The sequence below is a fragment of the Pararge aegeria genome, chromosome 24 (assembly GCF_905163445.1).
Source record: "Pararge aegeria chromosome 24, ilParAegt1.1, whole genome shotgun sequence".
In the NCBI taxonomy this organism is placed as follows: Eukaryota; Metazoa; Arthropoda; class Insecta; order Lepidoptera; family Nymphalidae; genus Pararge; species Pararge aegeria.
Window position 1 is genome coordinate 10,938,218 of NC_053203.1, and position 19,741 is coordinate 10,957,958.

At 37.0% G+C, this 19,741-nt stretch overlaps 1 protein-coding gene across 1 annotated transcript in view; it reads right to left on the bottom strand.

Annotated features, from left to right (window-relative positions):
- LOC120634517 (NACHT and WD repeat domain-containing protein 2) overlaps positions 1-15,908 on the bottom strand; it is a 46,680-nt gene extending 30,772 nt beyond the window's left edge. The window contains exons 1-2 of the mRNA XM_039905192.1: positions 15,806-15,908; positions 5,540-5,628 (exon numbers count right to left, since the gene is read on the bottom strand). Coding sequence (XP_039761126.1) covers positions 5,540-5,628; positions 15,806-15,908 — 192 coding nt within the window. The remainder of the gene's footprint in view (positions 1-5,539; positions 5,629-15,805) is intronic.
- Between the last annotated feature and the right edge of the window lie 3,833 nt (positions 15,909-19,741).

Sequence of the window (19,741 nt, forward strand, 5' to 3'; positions counted from 1 at the left end):
TCAATTCTGAAAGATAAAAAACAAAGACAACAACAGTTCCATTTTTTTACATTTTATATTTTGCTTCAGTACTCCGTCAGTTTGTAAACCAATTTGGTTACAATGAAAATTAAGCGTAATTTACTACACTCCACGAAAAGCAGGGGAATTTGGTACGATGTAATTTATAATTTCCTCAATTATTATTGTCCACACAGATCTTCTGCAATGTACTCTACGCACGTTTCGCTCTGATCGGAGCATCCTCAGGAGATGTTAACTTAAATTAACGAGATTACCTCCAGTATATAGGAACTATGGGAACAAAAAAAATCCAAAATGGAACCCCATTGCGCTCATTGTTTACCCGTTGCAACTTGCATGCTCTATACTACAATACAGAACTATTCTTGAGCCAGCGCGGGGCAGGTTTTGTAAACATTTAAAGCTTGAATTACATTAAAAGCTTGTACTTTTGTCTTACTGCGAATTTGCTACAAATGGAATCTATCGTAGACATTGCTGTCAATTCTGTTCAAAATGTTCAAAAAATGTTCAAAATTCATTTATTTCAAGTAGGCCTAATATAAGCACTTTTGAAACGTCAAGTCTGTCTGTGTGTAGTGACTCTACCACCGGTTCGGAAGGCAGATTCTACCGAGAAGAAGCCGGCAAGAAACTCAGTTGTTATAATTATATATATCTTAACTTATCATCATCATCAATTAAACCAATTGACGTCCTCTGCTTGATATAGGTCTTTTGTAGGGAGTTCCAAAGTCTTCGATCCTGGGCCAAATGCCTCCAGCAGCTCCCAAAGATTCGCCTGATGTCGTATGCCCACCTCACTAGGGGCCGACCTACGCTGCGTTCACCGGTGCGGGGGTCACCATTCCACCATCTTAGGACCCCAACATCCATCGGTTCTCCGAGCTACGTGCTCACTCTTGTGTGTAATGTATATTAACTCAACTAAATTTTGTTTTTTTTTAACTACAAGTTGAAACATTTCAATAATTATTTCGATTTTATTTTCACATGAAAGGCTTGCGCTTGACGACTGTCATGAATGCAATAATGAGGTCTAAGTTGGGGCGCGCTTGCCTAGAAAATGTCTATTCGCTCTTGCTTTTAAGGCATTCAGGTTGCAGGTGGCAGGAACACCGATTGGTTAATTTTTACAGAAGACTCCCCGATTATTAGGTGATCGACATGTCATTTTTGGGTAACAATTATTATGGCGAATTAATCCGCGGATAAATTGGCCACACAATGTCAATTTATTTGAAATAATGACATTAAATTAATTTAAGGCGGACAAACAACGCCTGTAATTCCTTTTGGAAAATATGTAGTTAAAAAATGTTATCGCTTAGATCCGTGCGTGTAGAAGCAGCGTTACGAAAACCAACAATCCACAGTTGCGGGTGTATTTCTGTCGGCGGAAGCGTACCCACGTGTTGTACTAAACGTAGGTACTATTTAAAACTTCGTAGCTATGAAACTTATCCCGGTACTGCGGTAAAGTCATACTGTGTAGGGTTGCCACCAAGATGGGCATTTATAATTCTCTTTGAAACCGTGGAATAGGAATGATGGCAGTAACAAAGAATCGCTAAACCATTGTATTTATCTTATGATATAAGATTCATGTTTAGTGTAAAACGTACTTTTATTTATATTCCAAGTGTGATTTGTTATTTAATTTCAACAAATAAATCTGCGAAATCTGGCGATCCATATAATTTTATGGAGAGTATATCCTCCTAATATTATAAATGTGAATGTAAGTTTGTTTGTTACGCTTTCGCGCGAAAGCTACTTAACCGATCATCATGAAGCTTTGAAGGATACTTTTTATAAAAAACAAAAAATAAATTTTTACGTAAAATAAAAAAATGTTTGTCAAAAATCTCATGTATGACTATAGGTGTAGACTATGTACGCTGCGTCCCGAAATTTACGCGGGCGAAGCCGCAGGGAATATCTAGTATTTTATAATATAAGAACATAATTTAATAAAGCTGAAATTTGAAAATCTCTGCGTATTTTAAGTATTTTGTGATTTCAAACTATCAGTTGCTTAACTAACCTAACCTTTAATTTCGGCAAAAATAAGATATATTTTGGATATAGTAGATATTTCCGAATATCATAAGGCACTTTTTCAAAATTGATCATCATGCCTATTTATTATTTGTCGACCTTTTTTTGCGACCTCTGGGACACAATCGCAGCACGCAGCACCCGCTAGTATCTTTTACGTTAAATTAAGCGTAGCGAAGCTATGATCCTTAAGCTTATCCATGCTATCCTTACTAACGCTGTCTGGCCAAGGCGACTACTTATAATATTCAGTGGCGTGCACTTCATGCATGCACAAAAGCTCTGCATACCCTAAGATTTTTGTATAACTCATAAATGCGAAGGATTTTTCCGTTTTCTGGCATCTTCCTTCTATATGCATACCCTGGTCAGAAACCCTGTGCACTCCACTGATAATATTAACTAACTAACTAAAACTAACTAAAGACTGTTGTGAAGGTGGATGACCAAGACCAAGATTTCATTCTTGAACAAGGTCTGGGAAGCTCAGAGCATCCGTGATGTACTCAGTCCGGGGTTAGAAGGCGAATCCCATTGCACTAGCGCTCTGTTCTTGTAACTGATGGCGTTCATGATAAGAGCCTGACTCTGCGGAGGTAGGGTCAGAGCAGGTATAGGGTCCAGAGCCAATCCATTACCACTCTACAGAGCACGGGTGTCCTCCCACAATGAGAAGGGGGAAACGCCGTGGTCTACAACGATGGCCCAGTGCGGATTCGTGGACTTCACACACCTTTGAGAACATTATGGAGTACTCTCAGGTTTCCTTACGATGTTTTACTTCACTGTTTAAATTCAAATTCAAAATTTAAATTCAAATTCAAAATTCAAAATTCATTTATTTCAAGTAGGCCTAATATAAGCACTTGTGAAACGTCAAGTCTGTCTGTGTGTAGTGACTCTACCACCGGTTCGGAAGGCAGATTCTACCTTCTCGGTAGCCGGCAAGAAACTCAGCAGTTGCTCTTTTCCAATATCAAAAATTTACATTTTACATTTTAACATTCATTTTTCTATCTTGTGAGAGATGTAAGCGGAGCCGGACTCTTCCAAGCAACCTTGTCATTAAGAAACTCATCAATTGTATAATAACCTCTCTGTAATAAATGTGTTTTAACACATTCTTTAAACTTATGCATTGGTAGGTCCAAAATTACCTTGTTGAATCAAGTGATATTTTAAATATTAACTATTTAATACAATTTTAATGCAATTCGTAGGAAAAACTTATCAAAAAGGGATCACGAGATTAATTGTGGTTTAGATGGCCGCTTCTAAAAATGTTTCTCCATTCGATTGACGGGCAAAGCTCCCTTTTGCATTTCCATGGAAAACCTTCGTCTTTATTGCGGGATTATTATGAGAGACAAATCAAAGGGTGTTAAGGGGAGGCTAGGGTGTAATTTTGTAATGGAATCGTTAAGTTTTTTTTAAAACTAGGTATAGGTAGCAACCATGCTAATTAAATGTCAAAAAATCTATTCTAATTTCCTTCTGTAAGGTAATTACTTTTTATTTATTTATACCTCTTTATTTGCACACAAAAAAAATACAGAAAAAGAATAAAAAAAACACAGACAGAAGCAGTATACAAAAGGCGACCTTATCTCTTCCAGGCAACCTTAGGATAAGGAAAACAAAGTTTTAGTAGTTTTTTAGGAAACCATTTTTACTCCGTATGGATAAATTAAAAACACAATCCTAATTGTATTAGGTCGTATGGTTTAAAAAATAGATGCGACCTCCGTTTTAGACAAAGGAAAAAGTTGTCTTAGAACCTGGCAATAAATTATGTGTCTTTTTTAATCAACACTCACTAACTCAGATACAACTGGTAAATGCGCAGATTTAAGATCCCGACAACATATTTACATATTTACAACATTGGATAGAAGCAGGCGTTACTTTACGGAATTCCATGATATATTATGTAAATTAAGCTTCATTTCCTATACTCCGCGAAATGCAGGAGAATCTGCACGGTGTAATTTATAACTTCTCCAATCCTTATATTCCAAACCAAACAGATCTTCGGCAATGTACTACGCACGTTTCACTCCGAAACCAGAGCATCCTCAGGAGATGCTGACTTTACAATGAATGCTTATTAAGATTCTTAACAATTACACAGATACATACAGATTCCCCTGCTTTTCGCAAAGTAAAAAAAAATTAAGCGTAATTTTCATAATATATTTACAACAAACATAACAACAATATGCTACTACGAAAAATTCAGATAAAAGTACTGCAAAAAAATAGCCTACTATGTGGTACTCTTATTTTAATAGGATAAGGTACAAATAAATGTGGAATAACGTGGGAATAGTTATTCAGTCTGTCACGTTCTGATATTTGCAAGGTGCTCTTACTTGAAGTTTGACACGCCAGATAACTAATTCCAACTTTAAGGCATATATCAAAACAAACGAACAAACGAGTCTCTACAAACGGACAGACTTGACGTTTCAAAATTGCTTATATTAGGCCGACTTGAAAAAAATGAATATTGAATTTTTTGAATTTTATTCCATGTTCATTGGAAATGCCATAAACACAATTATTAAGTAAGGTGAACAGTATTCGCCTTAACACAAACGAAGGATTTTAGAATCTGGGAAGCGGAAGATATAAATTTTTATAGCATCTCGTGAAAATAATCACTGTTTCGAGGAAATCGATGCTTTTGAGCAGCGCGACTGACTCGTTGGCTTAGTGCTCGAAAACTGTTCGCGCGGTTTTAGGTTCGACCTTTTATCGGGTATATATTGCGTGCATGTTTGGAACCCACCTAGCTTTAGTTTTAAGTTAACGAATTCTGTTATCACCATCACCATGAAGGCTTCATAAGTGTCTGTGATAAGGTCTACATAAATAAAACATTTTTGTATTTGGAATTTTTGTTATGAATCTTTTAATTTGATCCATTCACCTTACTGGTTTCTATGCGGTATCGAACCGAAATTCTAAATCGTTTGGCGACACGCCTTTTTTGGGTGGCGGTAGGTAACTAGCAAACAGACCAGAAATCAATAAAAAAATAAATATACTACGACAATATACACATCGCCATCTAGCCCCAAAGTAAGCATAGCTTGTGTTATGGGTACTAAGACGACTGATGAATATCTTTATGAATAATATACATAAATACTTATAATGTAACACCCAGACACTGAGAAACATTCATGTTCATCAAACAAACATTTTCTAGTTGCGGGAATCAAACCCACGGCCTTGTACTTAGAAAGCAGGATCGCTGCCAACTGCGCCACACACAAACAAACCCAAACACTTTCGCATTTATTATATATAAGTATATATGTGCACACGTTATAATAAATGTGCAATGTTAAATATAAGTAAAATAATCAGATAAAAGGGAAACTTTTGGGAGAAACTCTGCTACATAAAGAGTAGATAAGATAAGAAAAGAAAACCTTTGAAAACTTGCCTGGAATTCCAGCCCGTGTTTCTCTCGGCAATAATCTTTGATCCGCGGATAACATTTGGCCATTAGGGTGTTTCTTTCCATTGTTGTATCTGCAAACAAAAATATATTTGTCAACTTCTTTTAGTATCTTTCTATATCTGCTAATAATAATATATAAAAGTTTTTTTTTGTTGGTTTGAACACGTTAATCTAAATAACTACAAGTCCTATTTGTGAAATGCTTTTTGAATTTGATACTCCAATTCCTAAGAAAAGCTATAGGCCCTATTTATTTTTATATAACATCCTTAAGAGGATCAAATATGAAAGTTTTCACGAATGTCTGTAATTTAATAAGTTATATATATATATATATGAAAACTAGCGGACCCCAGCGCCATCTGTCGGGCTGATTTGTGAATCTAAACCATCCAGGGTGCCACCCAAACGCATACCAAAAAATTCATTCAAATCGGTCCAGCCGTTTAGGAGGAGTTCAGTGACATACACACGCACACAAGAAATATATATATAAAGATTGGAATTTAGACTGTCAATTAAAATAGCAAATACCTGTTTAAAGAGTTTTTAATACCCCCAAATGGTTAGATAGGGGATAAAAGCTAGTTTCTTAGAAGGCGCCTTGCTAAGTAAATATTAGTCCGATTTAATTAATCTTTTTGGAATCTGATAGGTATTTAGGTTTATAATAATTTTACACCACCGTTCCGCTCGCTCATCTTGTCCTAATCCAAAGGTTGCCTGGCCGAGATCGCTACTAAACGATAAGGCCGCCTTTTGTATTCTACTTCTGTCTTTGTATTTCCATTCTTCTTTTATTTTCCTAACTTCATAGTGGTGTACAAATAAAGAGTTAAATAAATAATAAAAACGATAGTCCAATTCTTAAGGCAAACTGGCGGCCGAGACGACGCGTTGGGTCAGGGTTTATTGTGTGGTAAAGTAGAAGAAAGTTTACATGGGAACCATCTTCGTTACTTTCGAGTACATTAGTATCGTGTTGTATAGAGATCTGAGATAAATTCAATTACAAGTAGACAAATAGAAGGACAGGTTGTTTATTAGCAACAATTTGTTTTCACTAACCATCAAGTGCACCTGTATGCGGATGGCCGCAAAGCGATGTACGCTGTTGCGGTTAGTTCAATTCAATGGTTTCAGGTTACATTTGTCGTATGTTTTGAGCGTTATAATTTACGTGACATGACCGGATTCGATTTCTGAACGCTGCATACCAAAACGAGACCTAAAATGCTAAGTTGCCGCTTTTCCATTTCCACTTTTTTCGGCACTTTTGTTGTAAGCGTCCACATAGTCAGAGGATGTTATATGTTATCTATTTATATAGGTATTTATGTTATATATTTTATTTGTATTTATATGTAATATATTTATAAATATATATATATTTATAATTTATATATTTGTATAATTTTAAATCTTATTTATTGCACCACCTACCTCTTTTCTATGTTTTTTCCTTTTACGCCATTGGTTGCCTGAAAGAAATCGCTATGTAGCGATAAGGCCACAAAATTGTACTCTCTTGATATGTATTTATATCTCTGTAACTACTTTTTTTTCTTTGGTGTACAATGGTATTCATTAATTCATTCATAGTCAGACCAGACAAAATTTCAGAAATTATTAATTCCCAAATGACCGGGGATAGAGCCCGGGACTTTCAACATAGCGCTCACCGCTGCGACGGGACGGTCGTCAAAATGTACGACGTGTAAATGAACAGAAATATAACTTCACATGCTTCAGAGGTACATTATTTACTATCTCTACGACTTATCTGTGAAACCGAAACGCTAATAGTTGTCGGGAAAACCACTGCCAAATTTACTGAAATAAATCAGATACAGCCCTAACATCACATGTAAAAGCAAAATCAAGTGACTCCTGTCACTTATTAGGTACGCGTCGCGTAGCGTAGGTACTATGCGTGTGTCGGCCTTTTATCTTCAATAGGGTTGTCACAATAAACACATAGAATATTTTGCGTTTGTATGGAAAAATAAAAATGCTTCTTTTCATTTAATATTTTAACAGGTTGATTCCTTAATTTACCTATAAATATACTTATGCACCCGTTTCTAAATATTGGATAGAAGCAGGCGTTACTTTGCGGAAATGCAATATATATTCTGAAAATTAAGCTTAATATGCTATACTCCGCGAAAAGCAGGAGAATCTTTATGGTGTTATCTATAATTTATTCAATCCTAAGAATAATTGTAACAATTATTCATTGTAAACTCAACATCTCCTGAGGACGCTTCGGTTTTAGAGCGAAATGTGCGTAGATTGCCGAAGATCTGTTTGGTGAGGAGTATAAGGATTGAAGGAATTATAAATTACGCCATACAGATTCTAATGCTTTTCGTATAGCAAATTAAGCTTAATTTTCATAATACTTATGCATCCTTCAACAGTATTTCGTAATTCAGTTACACGTTGTATATCTACATCTATTGAGTAAGCCCATTCAAAATTCATTTATTTCAAGTAGGCTTAATTAATAAGCACTTTTGAAACGTCAATTCAGTCTGTTTGTAGTGACTCTACCACCGGTTCGGAAGGCAGATTCCACTGAGAAGAGCCGGCAAGAAACTCAGCATATTGCGATCAGTAACCTATAACTGTCAACTGTTGGACTAAAGACGCGTCCGGATCATCTCCAAGCGGCCAATAGGCCAATCGGGGGTACGGGCCTCGAGGCAACGCCTCCTTACCCGGGTCATATTCGCAGGGCTGCCATGCTGCCCTGGTACTTGTTGTTTTAGTCCCATTCTAAGGGCTAGAACCCGCCATTAGCTGCGAGCGACCCCGCGCGCGGGGATGTTGTCAAGTCCGATGGGCCTCGCGTCAAAATTGGACTAAAGGGTTCTCCCGGAAGGGTTTGCAAGGGATCGCTGTAGATGGCAGTAATAGCACAGATCCTGCTGCCCGTTCTACGTTATTCCCTTAGTCACCTTGTACAACACCCGCGGAAAAAGAAGGGGTGTTGAATGCTTTATCCTTATCTGCCGTCGCTACACGGCACAGTGACACACAAACCCGATTACAGCTGCTTATTAAATTAAGTGACCTAATTTAACATGTACTAAGATCGATTTATGGCTGTTAACCAGGTTCAGAATAAATAAACGACTGAAACCAGCTCGCGAGTGAAGGTACGTAATATATTAGTTGGAAAAAAGGTGGCTTCGTCATAATTTACCGACGCGAGTCACGCGATTTAAAATACGCCTTTCAACTCTTTTACTGCAGAGTGAAAAATGCTGAAAGTTATTGTAAACAAGAAAAGCGGTGATAACCCAGTGGGTAGGACTTCGAATTCAATTTCGGGGGGCTGAGTTCGAATTCCAGCAGGCGCCTCTTTTCTAAATTATGTGCGTTTTAAGTAATTAAAATATCACTTGCTTTAACGGGGAAGGATAACATCGTAAGGAAACCCGCTTGCCTGAGAGACTAACAGGAGTGTGGACTCCACCAATCCGCACTGGGCCAACGTGGTGGACTACGGCCTAAACTCCTTCTCATGTGGGAGGAGACTCGTGCCCCAATAAAGGGCCAGTAATGGGTTGACATGATGATGATTGTAAACAATTTATTTTTCCGCTGTAGTCATTTTATTACTATATTCTAGAGTCGTCTGAAAAATAACCTACCTGTCTTTTAATGACGGCCGAATGGCGCAGTGGGCAGCGACCCTGCTTTCTGAGTCCAAGGCCGTGGGTTCGATTCCCACAACTGGAAAATGTTTGTGTGATGAACATGAATGTTTTTCAGTGTCTGGGTGTTTATATGTATATTATTAGTATTTATGTATATTATAAGTATTTATGTATATTATTCATAAAAATATTCATCAGATATCTTAGTACCCATAACACAAGCTACGCTTACTTTGGGACTAAATGGTGGTGTGTATTGTCGTAGTATATTTATTTAGTTAATGACGGTATTCAAGATTTAAGCAGTGCTGATAGCCTTGTGGTTAGAGCCTCCATTTTGGGGTAACCAAGTTCGACCCCCGCCGAGCATTTGTAACTTCTCGGAGTTGTGTGCTTTTTTAATTTAAGAAATTTAAAATAACACTTGCTATAGCAAGTGTTACAGCTAAGTGTTACCGCTATAGCGGTGAAGAAAACATCGTGAGTTAACCAGCATGTCTGAGAGTTCTCCATAATGTTGTCAAAGGTGTGGAGTCCACCAATCCGCATTGGGCTAGCTTGGTGGACTATAACCTGAATCCTTTTCATTGTGGGAGGAGACCCATGCCCTGCAGTGGGCCGGAAATTGGTTGATCATGGTAACGATGATTGAAGTTGTATCCAAACTAATAGTTATTATTTTGAGACAATTTTACCCAAAATCAATATTAATTTCAGTGGAGTTACAAGGAAAATACCAATGTTCGAAAACAGAATATAATTACACAAAATGCTGCGATAAATTTTTACTCACCGGCAAGTCATGTGAAGTTTGTTGGCAAAAGTCTCCATATTTAATGAATTTGGACGAGTGCCATTTTTCATCAGGTACCTACGATAATAATTGTGTGCAAATGCTTTGAATTTCGCACGCTTGTAAGAAATATACTTGTTCTTGTATTAAGTAAATTAATTTAAGTAAGAGAAACCATTGAGAATTGTGATTGTAAACTTTTATTCAAAGAATTAAGAACATACAGAATCCGTGTACACGACCGATATTGAAGCATCAAAAACCACTCCACTTTAGAAGTGTTTCTCTAACAGGTGGTTAGTTACTTCTTACGATTTAGCAGTTGCCAGTAATTATCTAAACTCTAATGTTCTAAACGTTAACTATAAAATGAGGACAATGAGAAAAGTATGTGAACTAGCAACATTCCGTGAAATTCCGTGAAGCGGTCATAACGCATTGGGTAGGAGCTCGACTTCACTTTCGGGGGTCCGAGTTCGAATCCCAGCACGCCACCTATAACTTTCATAAGTTATGTGCGTTTTAAGCAATTAAAATATCACTTGCTTCAACAGTGAGGTAAAACATTGTGAGGAAACCTGCATGCCTGAATGTTCTCAAAGGTGTGTAAAGTCCACCAATCCGCACTGAGCCAGCGTGGTGGACTACGGCTTTAACCCCTTTTTATTGTGGGAGAAGACCAGTGCTCTGTATTGGCCGGTGATGCGCTGATGGGATGACGTTGATGGACATTCCGTGTAAAGAGAGACGTACTCGGGAGGTCTTCTTCGATTTTGGACACATACCACTGAAAGCAATAATGGCTGAATGAGGATTTTCTATGTTCTTAACTCCGCACTCTTATTATAAATAAATAAATAAATATACTACGACAATACACACATCGCCATCTAGCCCCAAAGTAAGCGTAGCTTGTGTTATGGGTACTAGGATAACTGATGAATAATTTTTATTAATAATATACATAAATACTTATAATATATAGATAAACACCCAGACACTGAAAAACATTCGTGTTCATCACACAAATATTGTCCAGTTGTGGGAATCGAACCCACGGCCTTGGACTCAGAAAGCAGGGTCGCTGCCCACTGCGCCAATCGGCTGTCAAATATTATAATAATATATTGTCATATATTATATTCCTATCCTTTAAGTAAATAGGTCTGTGTGTACAAGTAGGATTATAATATTATTGGTATAGGATAGTCATGTTAATTCGATAAATATTTGATTCTTCCCGATGAAAATAAACATTGTGATCTATTCTGAACATTTTAGTTTTATAGAAACGTTTGCGTCTTTACAAAAGGCTGCCCTTTACAAGAAAAGATAAAGGAATTATTAAGAAAAGTATTTTCAAAAAGGAATATAATCACAAAAATTGATACAGTTAATCTTTGTTGGCCGATGAAGTATAATGTGAAGTTGGTTGGCATAAGTCTCCGTATTTAATGAATTTGGACGGGTGCCATCTTTGGCCAGGCACAATAATTATATGTAAAAATCTCGAAATTCAACTTTTACCAGTTAGGAAGTAATGTTTAAGCCCTTTAAATGTGCATTATCATGACATATACCGGTCCAATACAGGGCACGGGTTCCTCTCAGAATTTGATGGGCCGTAGTCCACATACACAGCTTATATTGGTTGACAAACATGATGAACTAACACTATGTCGCCTATACACATCACTATAAACTAAGTTTCTATAATAACTTTCAGAATGCTCCCATGTGAGATTCAAATTCAAATTCAAATTCATTTATTTCAAGTAGGCCTACTTTATAAGCACTTTTGAAACGTCAAGTGTGTCTGTTTGTAGTGACTCTACCACCGGTTCGGAAAGCAGATTCTACCGAAGAGCCGGCAAGAAACTCAGTAGGTGCTCTTTTCCAACATCAACATTTACAATCATTTTTCTATTTTGCGGGAGATGAGAGCGAGGCTGGCTGCTTCCAATCTACCTTGTCATTGGTAGAGTTTTTAATTCGCTAATTTAGTCTCACTCCCCTTACCCTCCCACTACAACGCACGGGTCTCCTGTCTAAATTGGAAGGGTTTAGGTCGAGTCCATCACGCTGGCCAAGTGCGGATTGGTAGATTTCACGCACTCTGGACAACATTATGGAGAACTCTCAGCCATGCAGATTCTTCACCGTTGAAGATCAAGATCGAATTGCTTTAACAGTTACAATTTAATTTCACATACAACATTTTACTTGTTTCTTTGTTTTTAGAAATCCGTATATAATTAATAGCAGGTTTTTTTTTTAAGTATCCTGTCCCAGTGCTTGTTACCAAATTCCTTATAAACGGCTTATGTGTTTGTTATGAAATTTTGTGTGTATATGCAGGGGGGGGGGGGGGGGGTCTAATCATAATCATCATAACAAACCCAATACCGGCCCACTACAGGGCAGAATGAGAAGGAGTTATAGTCGTAGTATACCACGCTGGCCCAGTGCGGATTTGTGGACTCAACATTCAGACTCAACCTTTGAGAACATTAAGTAAAACTCTCAGGCATGCAGGATTCCTCACGGTGTTTTCTACACCGTCGAAGCAAGTGATATTTTTAATTACTTAAAACGCACATAACTAAGAAAAGTTAGAGGTGCTGGGATTCGAACTCGGCCCCGCGAAAGTGAAGAGCTCATATCCACTGCGCTATCACTGCTTCCGTATTCCGCATAGGGGGGGTAGGACGTAAACTACTTTTCATACCCCTAAGAGATTGGTCCACCCAAAGGAAAATAGTCTTTTTCTATTGTAATTTTTTTTATTAAATATGTTTTAAAATGAAAAAGAAGCGTTGGTTATTGTATAAATATCTTATTACAAAATCGAATGATAATATAAAATATATTTAAAGGTTTTAATATTGTTGTAGCTTAAGAACCCCATTAACTTTTACTACTCGTTCTTTCCCATGACTAGCCACAGTTAATGAAAACTCAAATCCCAATAGACCCCCTTAGGACCACTTAAGTTGAGTGCTCATCCATTCAGCTTTACCATTACCTAGATTATGGAAAATTAGGACAACGAGTACGTACAGTATCGCTCGTCAATGTCGTGTGGACAGTGCACGGACCGCGGATTTACCTCACAATTAACCCATTATCATCATGCGTAACATTTTTTTTTTAAATATTAAGAATTGATGGACTAAGCAGATGGCACACCTGATGGTAAGTGGAAAAACATCGCCTATGAACTTAGAGGCAGAAATAAGCATGGCGCTATCGCCATACTTTCCCGGACGAGCGCTGTCACAAAATCTCTCCTACTAAAAATACAATATGTTCCCATGTTTATGAAGTGTTAGTATACAATTATATGTATTTACCCTTTGGGGACGGAACTCTAAAAACAAAGTCAAAGTCAAAGTCAAATATTTCTTTATTCAACTAGGAACATAGATGGCACTTTTGATGCGTATATAACATGTAATTTATGACACTGGAGTGAGTTGATGGCGATAACTAAATTCGTCAACTTTTAACTAAACCTACGAGGGTTCCAAACGCGCCCAGGTCTAAGAAGAAGCCCACAACAAGCTTAGCCGGTTGTTTTTTTTGTTATCACCATCTCAGATAGTCATTTAAGACTGTTAAAGAAGCAACCTGGTTAGATCAATAATTTACACCCAAGCATTTTTATCGTTGACGTAGTTTTTAATACAACCTCCATGTATATCCGTACATTTTCACAAACTTTCAATTTTATAACACTAGTAGTACCTTTTAGCGTTTGTAAATTGATTACAAGCGTTTCACATACAATTATTTTACCTGGCAAAATATGGCAGCCGGCCAAATTCATTAAATATGGAGACTTTTGCCAACGAACTTCACATTACTTAGCGGCAAGCAAAGATTTATTGCGGCAATTTCTGTAATTATATTTTTTGAGTATAATGGAAAACATTTTCTGAAAACATTTGACTTTTTAATGTAAGTAATGATTTGAATTCGCTTGTCTAATAAAGTAATTTCCAGGAACATTATAAAAATGACAGCAACTCTTTAAGTTAGTGCTCATACCGAACTGACAATTTCAACCGCTAGTCGGTACTACAAGTGTTATTAAAGTGAAAGTTTGTTAGAATGTAGGGATTTGTAAGGATGTTTTTAGGGTTTCGCACCCAAAGGGTAATAACATATAATATTATGGTTCTATATTGGTATACTGGTTCATTACTTAAACATTTGAACATATTGTATTTTTTAGTAGGTGACCTTTTGCTCGACCGGTCCACATGCTTTCTGCTAGGTATATTTTGTTAGGTATATTTTTGTATGCGTTGCCTAGCAGGGAACGCTTTCAAGCGATAAGGCCGCCTTTTTGTATTTTACTACTTTCGATATGTTTCTGTTTTTATTATATTTTATACCTATATGTTAATGTTGTGGTATACAAATAAAGCGTTTAATAAATAAATACGTAAGCAATTTTGTGGGCAAATATAAATTTCAATTCATAACCAAATTCCTTAGAAACGGCTTGAGCGTTTGTTATGAAATTTTGTGTGAGGTTTACGTGAGCTTTTGCTCGTCCGGGAAAGTACTATCGTTATGCTTATTCCTGCCACTAAGCAGCATTGTTGCAATGCTGTGTTCCGATCTGAAGGGTGCAATTGCCGGTGTAGTTACAGGCTCATGTGGCTTAACACCTTCGTCTATAATTAATGGACGCAAGGGGGCATGGTGCAGGACTTGATCCGTGCATGCCCTGTGAATTGTTGCTCTATTTAAAAGCAAGGGTTTTCCACTTAACATCAGGTGGACTGTCTGTTCCTATCCCTATCCCTACTAATATTATGAATGTGAATGTAAGTTTGTTTGTTACGCTTTCACGCAAAAACTACTTAACCGATCCTCATGAAACTTTGTACACATATTCTTGGAAGTGTTAGAAGTAATATAGGATACTTTTTATCTCTACATTAAGATCGGTTCTTTTGGGAGAGGGGATGAGTGTTTATAACTAAAACAAATTATAACCGATTTAAATAATTGCGTTTGTACTATAGGGGTAATAATATGTGTTTAATATTGGCCAAACTGTGGTTGGAGATAGACGACAGAACTCCTCAGCGGACAGCAGCAAACCCCTCATTTAAGGCTTAGTGATGCTGAATACTTTAATTTTTTTAGATCTACAACTAAATTTAATGCCACATCAAAAAACAAAATCAAACGCAGACGAAGTCGCGGGCAACAGCTAGTTACTATATATATCATGTAATCCTACTAATATTATAAACGTATGTTTGTTACTCTTACACGCAAAAACTACTGAACCAATTTGACTGAATTTTGGAAAGGAGATAGATTATACCCTGAATTGACACATAAGCTGCTTTATATCCCGGGAAAATATATGGTTCCCGCAGGATTCATGAAAAAAACGCTACATACACAAACAAAAAAAAAACAAAAAAGCGAACTAAAGCTCTACCAGCCAACCTTCGGAAGTGCGAGAAAAACGAGTTTGGATGCGGCAACAGCTGGTATTTTATAATATCATAAGTATTTTTTTGGCGCATCCACAATCGTTTCTCTAGGAGTTCCGAAAATTGGCTGGTAGAAAAAGCTAAAGCATTAAGACCGCCTTTTGTAAACCGTTTTTTATGATGGTGCTAGCTTAAATTAAAAAAAAAAATCGGTGGAAACGAACCTGTGAAGGCGGAACTGGTAAAAAAATATGCTCTAGTATTAGTCCGCCTTTTGTAACCATTTTTTATTAAATTTTGAAAAAATGTACAGTGAAAAACGTACCTGTGAAGGTGGAACTGGTGAATATCCTCACGATCTTGGAGCTGACTGGTGGCAGTAGCTTCAAAGAGCCGGTGAATATGAGGTCCACAGTTCGGTCGTCCATTTCTTCGGTTTATTTTCTTTTTTCTGAAAAATCCATACTAATACTTATTAGAAAACGGTGATCGGTAGTTAAGGCAATTCTTTCGTGGCGACTGTGTTCGAGCCCCGGCACGCGCCGGGTGACTTTTCAGAGTTAGTGCACTGGGCCAGCGTTATAGATTAAAAAAAAAAAAGTAGTTTATTTCGCTAAGAAACAAAGTGGTATCAATATATCGCTGAAGCCTTCTTTTAAGAGTAATATTACTACCACTGTGTGAGAAGACTCCGCTCTTCCATTACAATTAAAATGAACTTAACAAAATACATATAAAATGAAGGTAGGTAAACAAACAGAGCAATGAGATACAATAATATACAAAAGGACAGACATGTTATAAAGAAATTTAGATGATAATAAAAATTGCAACCTATAATATCCAAAATAAGTATGCGTGTTTCTGCGTTTGTTTGTGTGTGTGTGTGTGGGTGTGATAGATAGATAGATCTTCATTTGCATAATACACACGTTTACATAGATGTCATTTATATATCAATTACTACATATTATATATTAATGATGATGATAATAAACGCCATCTAATGGCAATACACTGTGACTTCGTCATTTATATATCAATTACGAAGTCACAGTGTATTGCCATTAGATGGCGTCCAAATATAATCAATTTAAAAAAAAACAGGCAATTTTAATACAGTACATTATAATAGCGGTAAAAATAATTGGAGTAAAAAAAATAAAATTTAAAAAATCAGCAACATTAACTGAATTCGTATTCAATGTCACAGTTTTTTTTTTTTCATATTGGATAAAATCATCTTCGGAGTAGAAAATTTTCCCTTGCAACCATTTCTTCGACTTTTGCGTAAAATGTTTCATTGGAAGTGTTTAGACTACGGCCTGAACCCTTCTCATTCTGAGAGGTGCCCGTGCTCTGTAGTGGGCCGGTAATGGCTTGAATTGATTGAAATATCACTTGCTTTAACGGTGAAGGAAAATATTGTGAGAAAACCTGCATTCCCTTAGAGTTCTCCATAATGTGACAGAACCAAATTAGGAAAATTATACCTCGTATCTCGGATTGCTATAATAAGTGTGTGATTAATGACTTAGACATTCTTCATGACAGTTACATTGAATTTAGACAGAAATTTATAGATATTTGTTCTACTAATTAGCCTGACTTACATTTTAGTTAGTTAAGTTTAAGTTTAATTTTATTTATTATTTTTAAGACATCAATATTAATTATTTTAATCCGATTTAATTCATTTTTCTTTTGTCCCCTAATAATTGATTAAGTTAAATTTTTCATTGTAACTTAGCTTTAAATATTTATACTTTTAAAGGTTTATATTAACTGACTAATAATTAATGCCTGAAGACGAAAGTCTTCGAACAGTGCGTGTTGCCAGTGATGACCTATGGCTCTGAAACATGGTCGTTAACTATAGGCCTCATAAGAAGGCTTAGAGTCACTCAGCGGGCGATGGAGAGAGCTATGCTCGGAGTATCTCTACGCGATTGAATCAGAAATGTGGAGATTCGTAGAAGAACCAAAGTTACCGACATAGCTCAACGAGTCGCGAAGCTTAAGTGGCAATGGGCCGGGCACATAGTTCGGAGAAAGGATGGACGTTGGGGTCCCAAGGTGCTGGAATGGCAGCCCCGTACTGGTAAGCGCAGCATTGGTCGACCCCCAACGAGGTGGACAGACGACATTAAGCGCGTCGCAGGTAGCCGCTGGATCAAAGCGGCTCAGAACCGTGGAACTTGGAACTCCCTACAAAAGACCTATGTCCAGCAGTGGACGTCTATCGGTTGATGTGATGATGATGATGATGATGAATAATTAATTGTCAATAATTTATAAGAATGACTTTTTGAAAAATGATATTACTTTGACATTATTATGATAACAATGATATTACCTGTATAATTTAATAAATAACTTCTCAATGCTTGCTCAACAAGATTATGCAGACATGTGTAATGATTGTTCTTGTTGTGCATTTTACATTTCGCATGCTTAATAGTAGAATATGGAGGAATGTTATATTACAATAAGACCCTATGTAAGCTCATATTCAGCGAATAAATTTCATTTCATTTCATTCCATTTCATTCCATTTCATTCCATTTCATTCCATTTCATTTTTTTTTTTTTTTTAATACTAGGGGAGAGTGGTCACCATTCGTACGCGGGGCACATTCGTACAGTTAGTATAACAGAAAAACTAAACAGCACACAAACACGCCATTGCTTGCGTGCATAGACATACCGGCCGCCATGTTGCTAGCAGAGTGTCGCGCCAGTCGCACCACGGTGTCTCGGCTGACAAGACGTAAAGTTTATTCGCGCGCGGTGAGTAAATTTTTTACATAAGTTTAATTCGCAATTGTAAGTAGAATTGTTTTGTTTTTGACAAAATGGTGATGGTTAATTAATGTTAAAATTGTTTATTTTGAGCTTTAATTGTTATATTTCTCAAACTAAATTAGAATTTGTATAAAGTTGTGTTTTAATTTTGTGTAAAGCATGGGGTGCATTCGGACAGCCAAACAGGGGGCACATTCGTATGCTCCCCTTTAGATTTTTATGAAATGAAATATAGTAATCTTTTAAAATTATTGTGCAGACAGCACAATAACATATTTTTCCTTTTATGAATCATTCTACTTCTAACAAAATGAATTTTTTTATTAAATAACCCTTATAATTAATATTTTTTTTGCAGAATCATGGTGCGAAAATATAAAAAAAAGGGTACGCGTACTCAAGAGGTGGATGAAGAGTCCATGAAATTAGCAACTGATGACGTAATTCAAGGACGGTTGTCATATAGGAAAGCCGCGTTGAAATATAACATCAAGACATCGACGTTAGAAAGCAGAGTCAAGAAATTCAAAGATGGCTCTAACACCGATAGACCCCCACGAACATTTCATTCTAAGTTCACAAGTCTACAAGTCTTCTCCTTGGAAGAAGAGACACGCTTAAATGATTACATTATTAATTGCTGCAAAATGCATTATGGGCTAACAACAGTACAAATTCGCAAACTTGCCTACTAATACGCGAAAGCGTTAAATTTAAAATATCCCACGAAATGGGATGAAAACCGGCCGGCTTAGAGTGGATGCGTAAGTATAGAGAAAGAAACGCCAACCTCAGTCTGCGAAAGCCGGAAAATACAAGCGCAGCTAGATCGTTCGCCTTCAATAAGACTGCAGTTCATGAGTTCTATAGTAATTTGGCTGATGTGTTACAGCGACATAATTTTGCTGCCGACAGGATATTTAACTTTGACGAGTCTGGTGTGTCTACAGTTTTAGAAACTCCTAAAATTTTGGCTCCTAAATCACAGAAACAAGTGGGACAAATCGTGTCGGCGGAAAGAGGCGAATTGATGACATTTGGCGCAATTATTTCTGCAAGCGGAAATACTATCCCTCCGCTATTTGTATTTCCACGTGTACACTACAAGGACCATTTCCTTGAAGGTGCGCCTGAAGGAAGCCTCGGAGCTGCTAATAGAAGCGGGTGGATAAATGCTGACATATTTGTTTCTGTATTGAAACACATACAGAAACACACACTGAGCTCTAAAGAGCACCCAATTTTGCTTTTATGTGATAATCACGAAAGCCATATTAGCTTACAGGCTATCACATACGCTAGAGATAATGGCATCATTTTTGTGTCTTTTCCCCCGCACACAAGTCATCGATTGCAACCTTTAGACGTTGGAGTGTTCGGCCCATTCAAGGCGAAGTTGAAAATAGCGTTCAATAATTGGCATATGTCAAATCCTGGCAAAACAATCAACATTTAT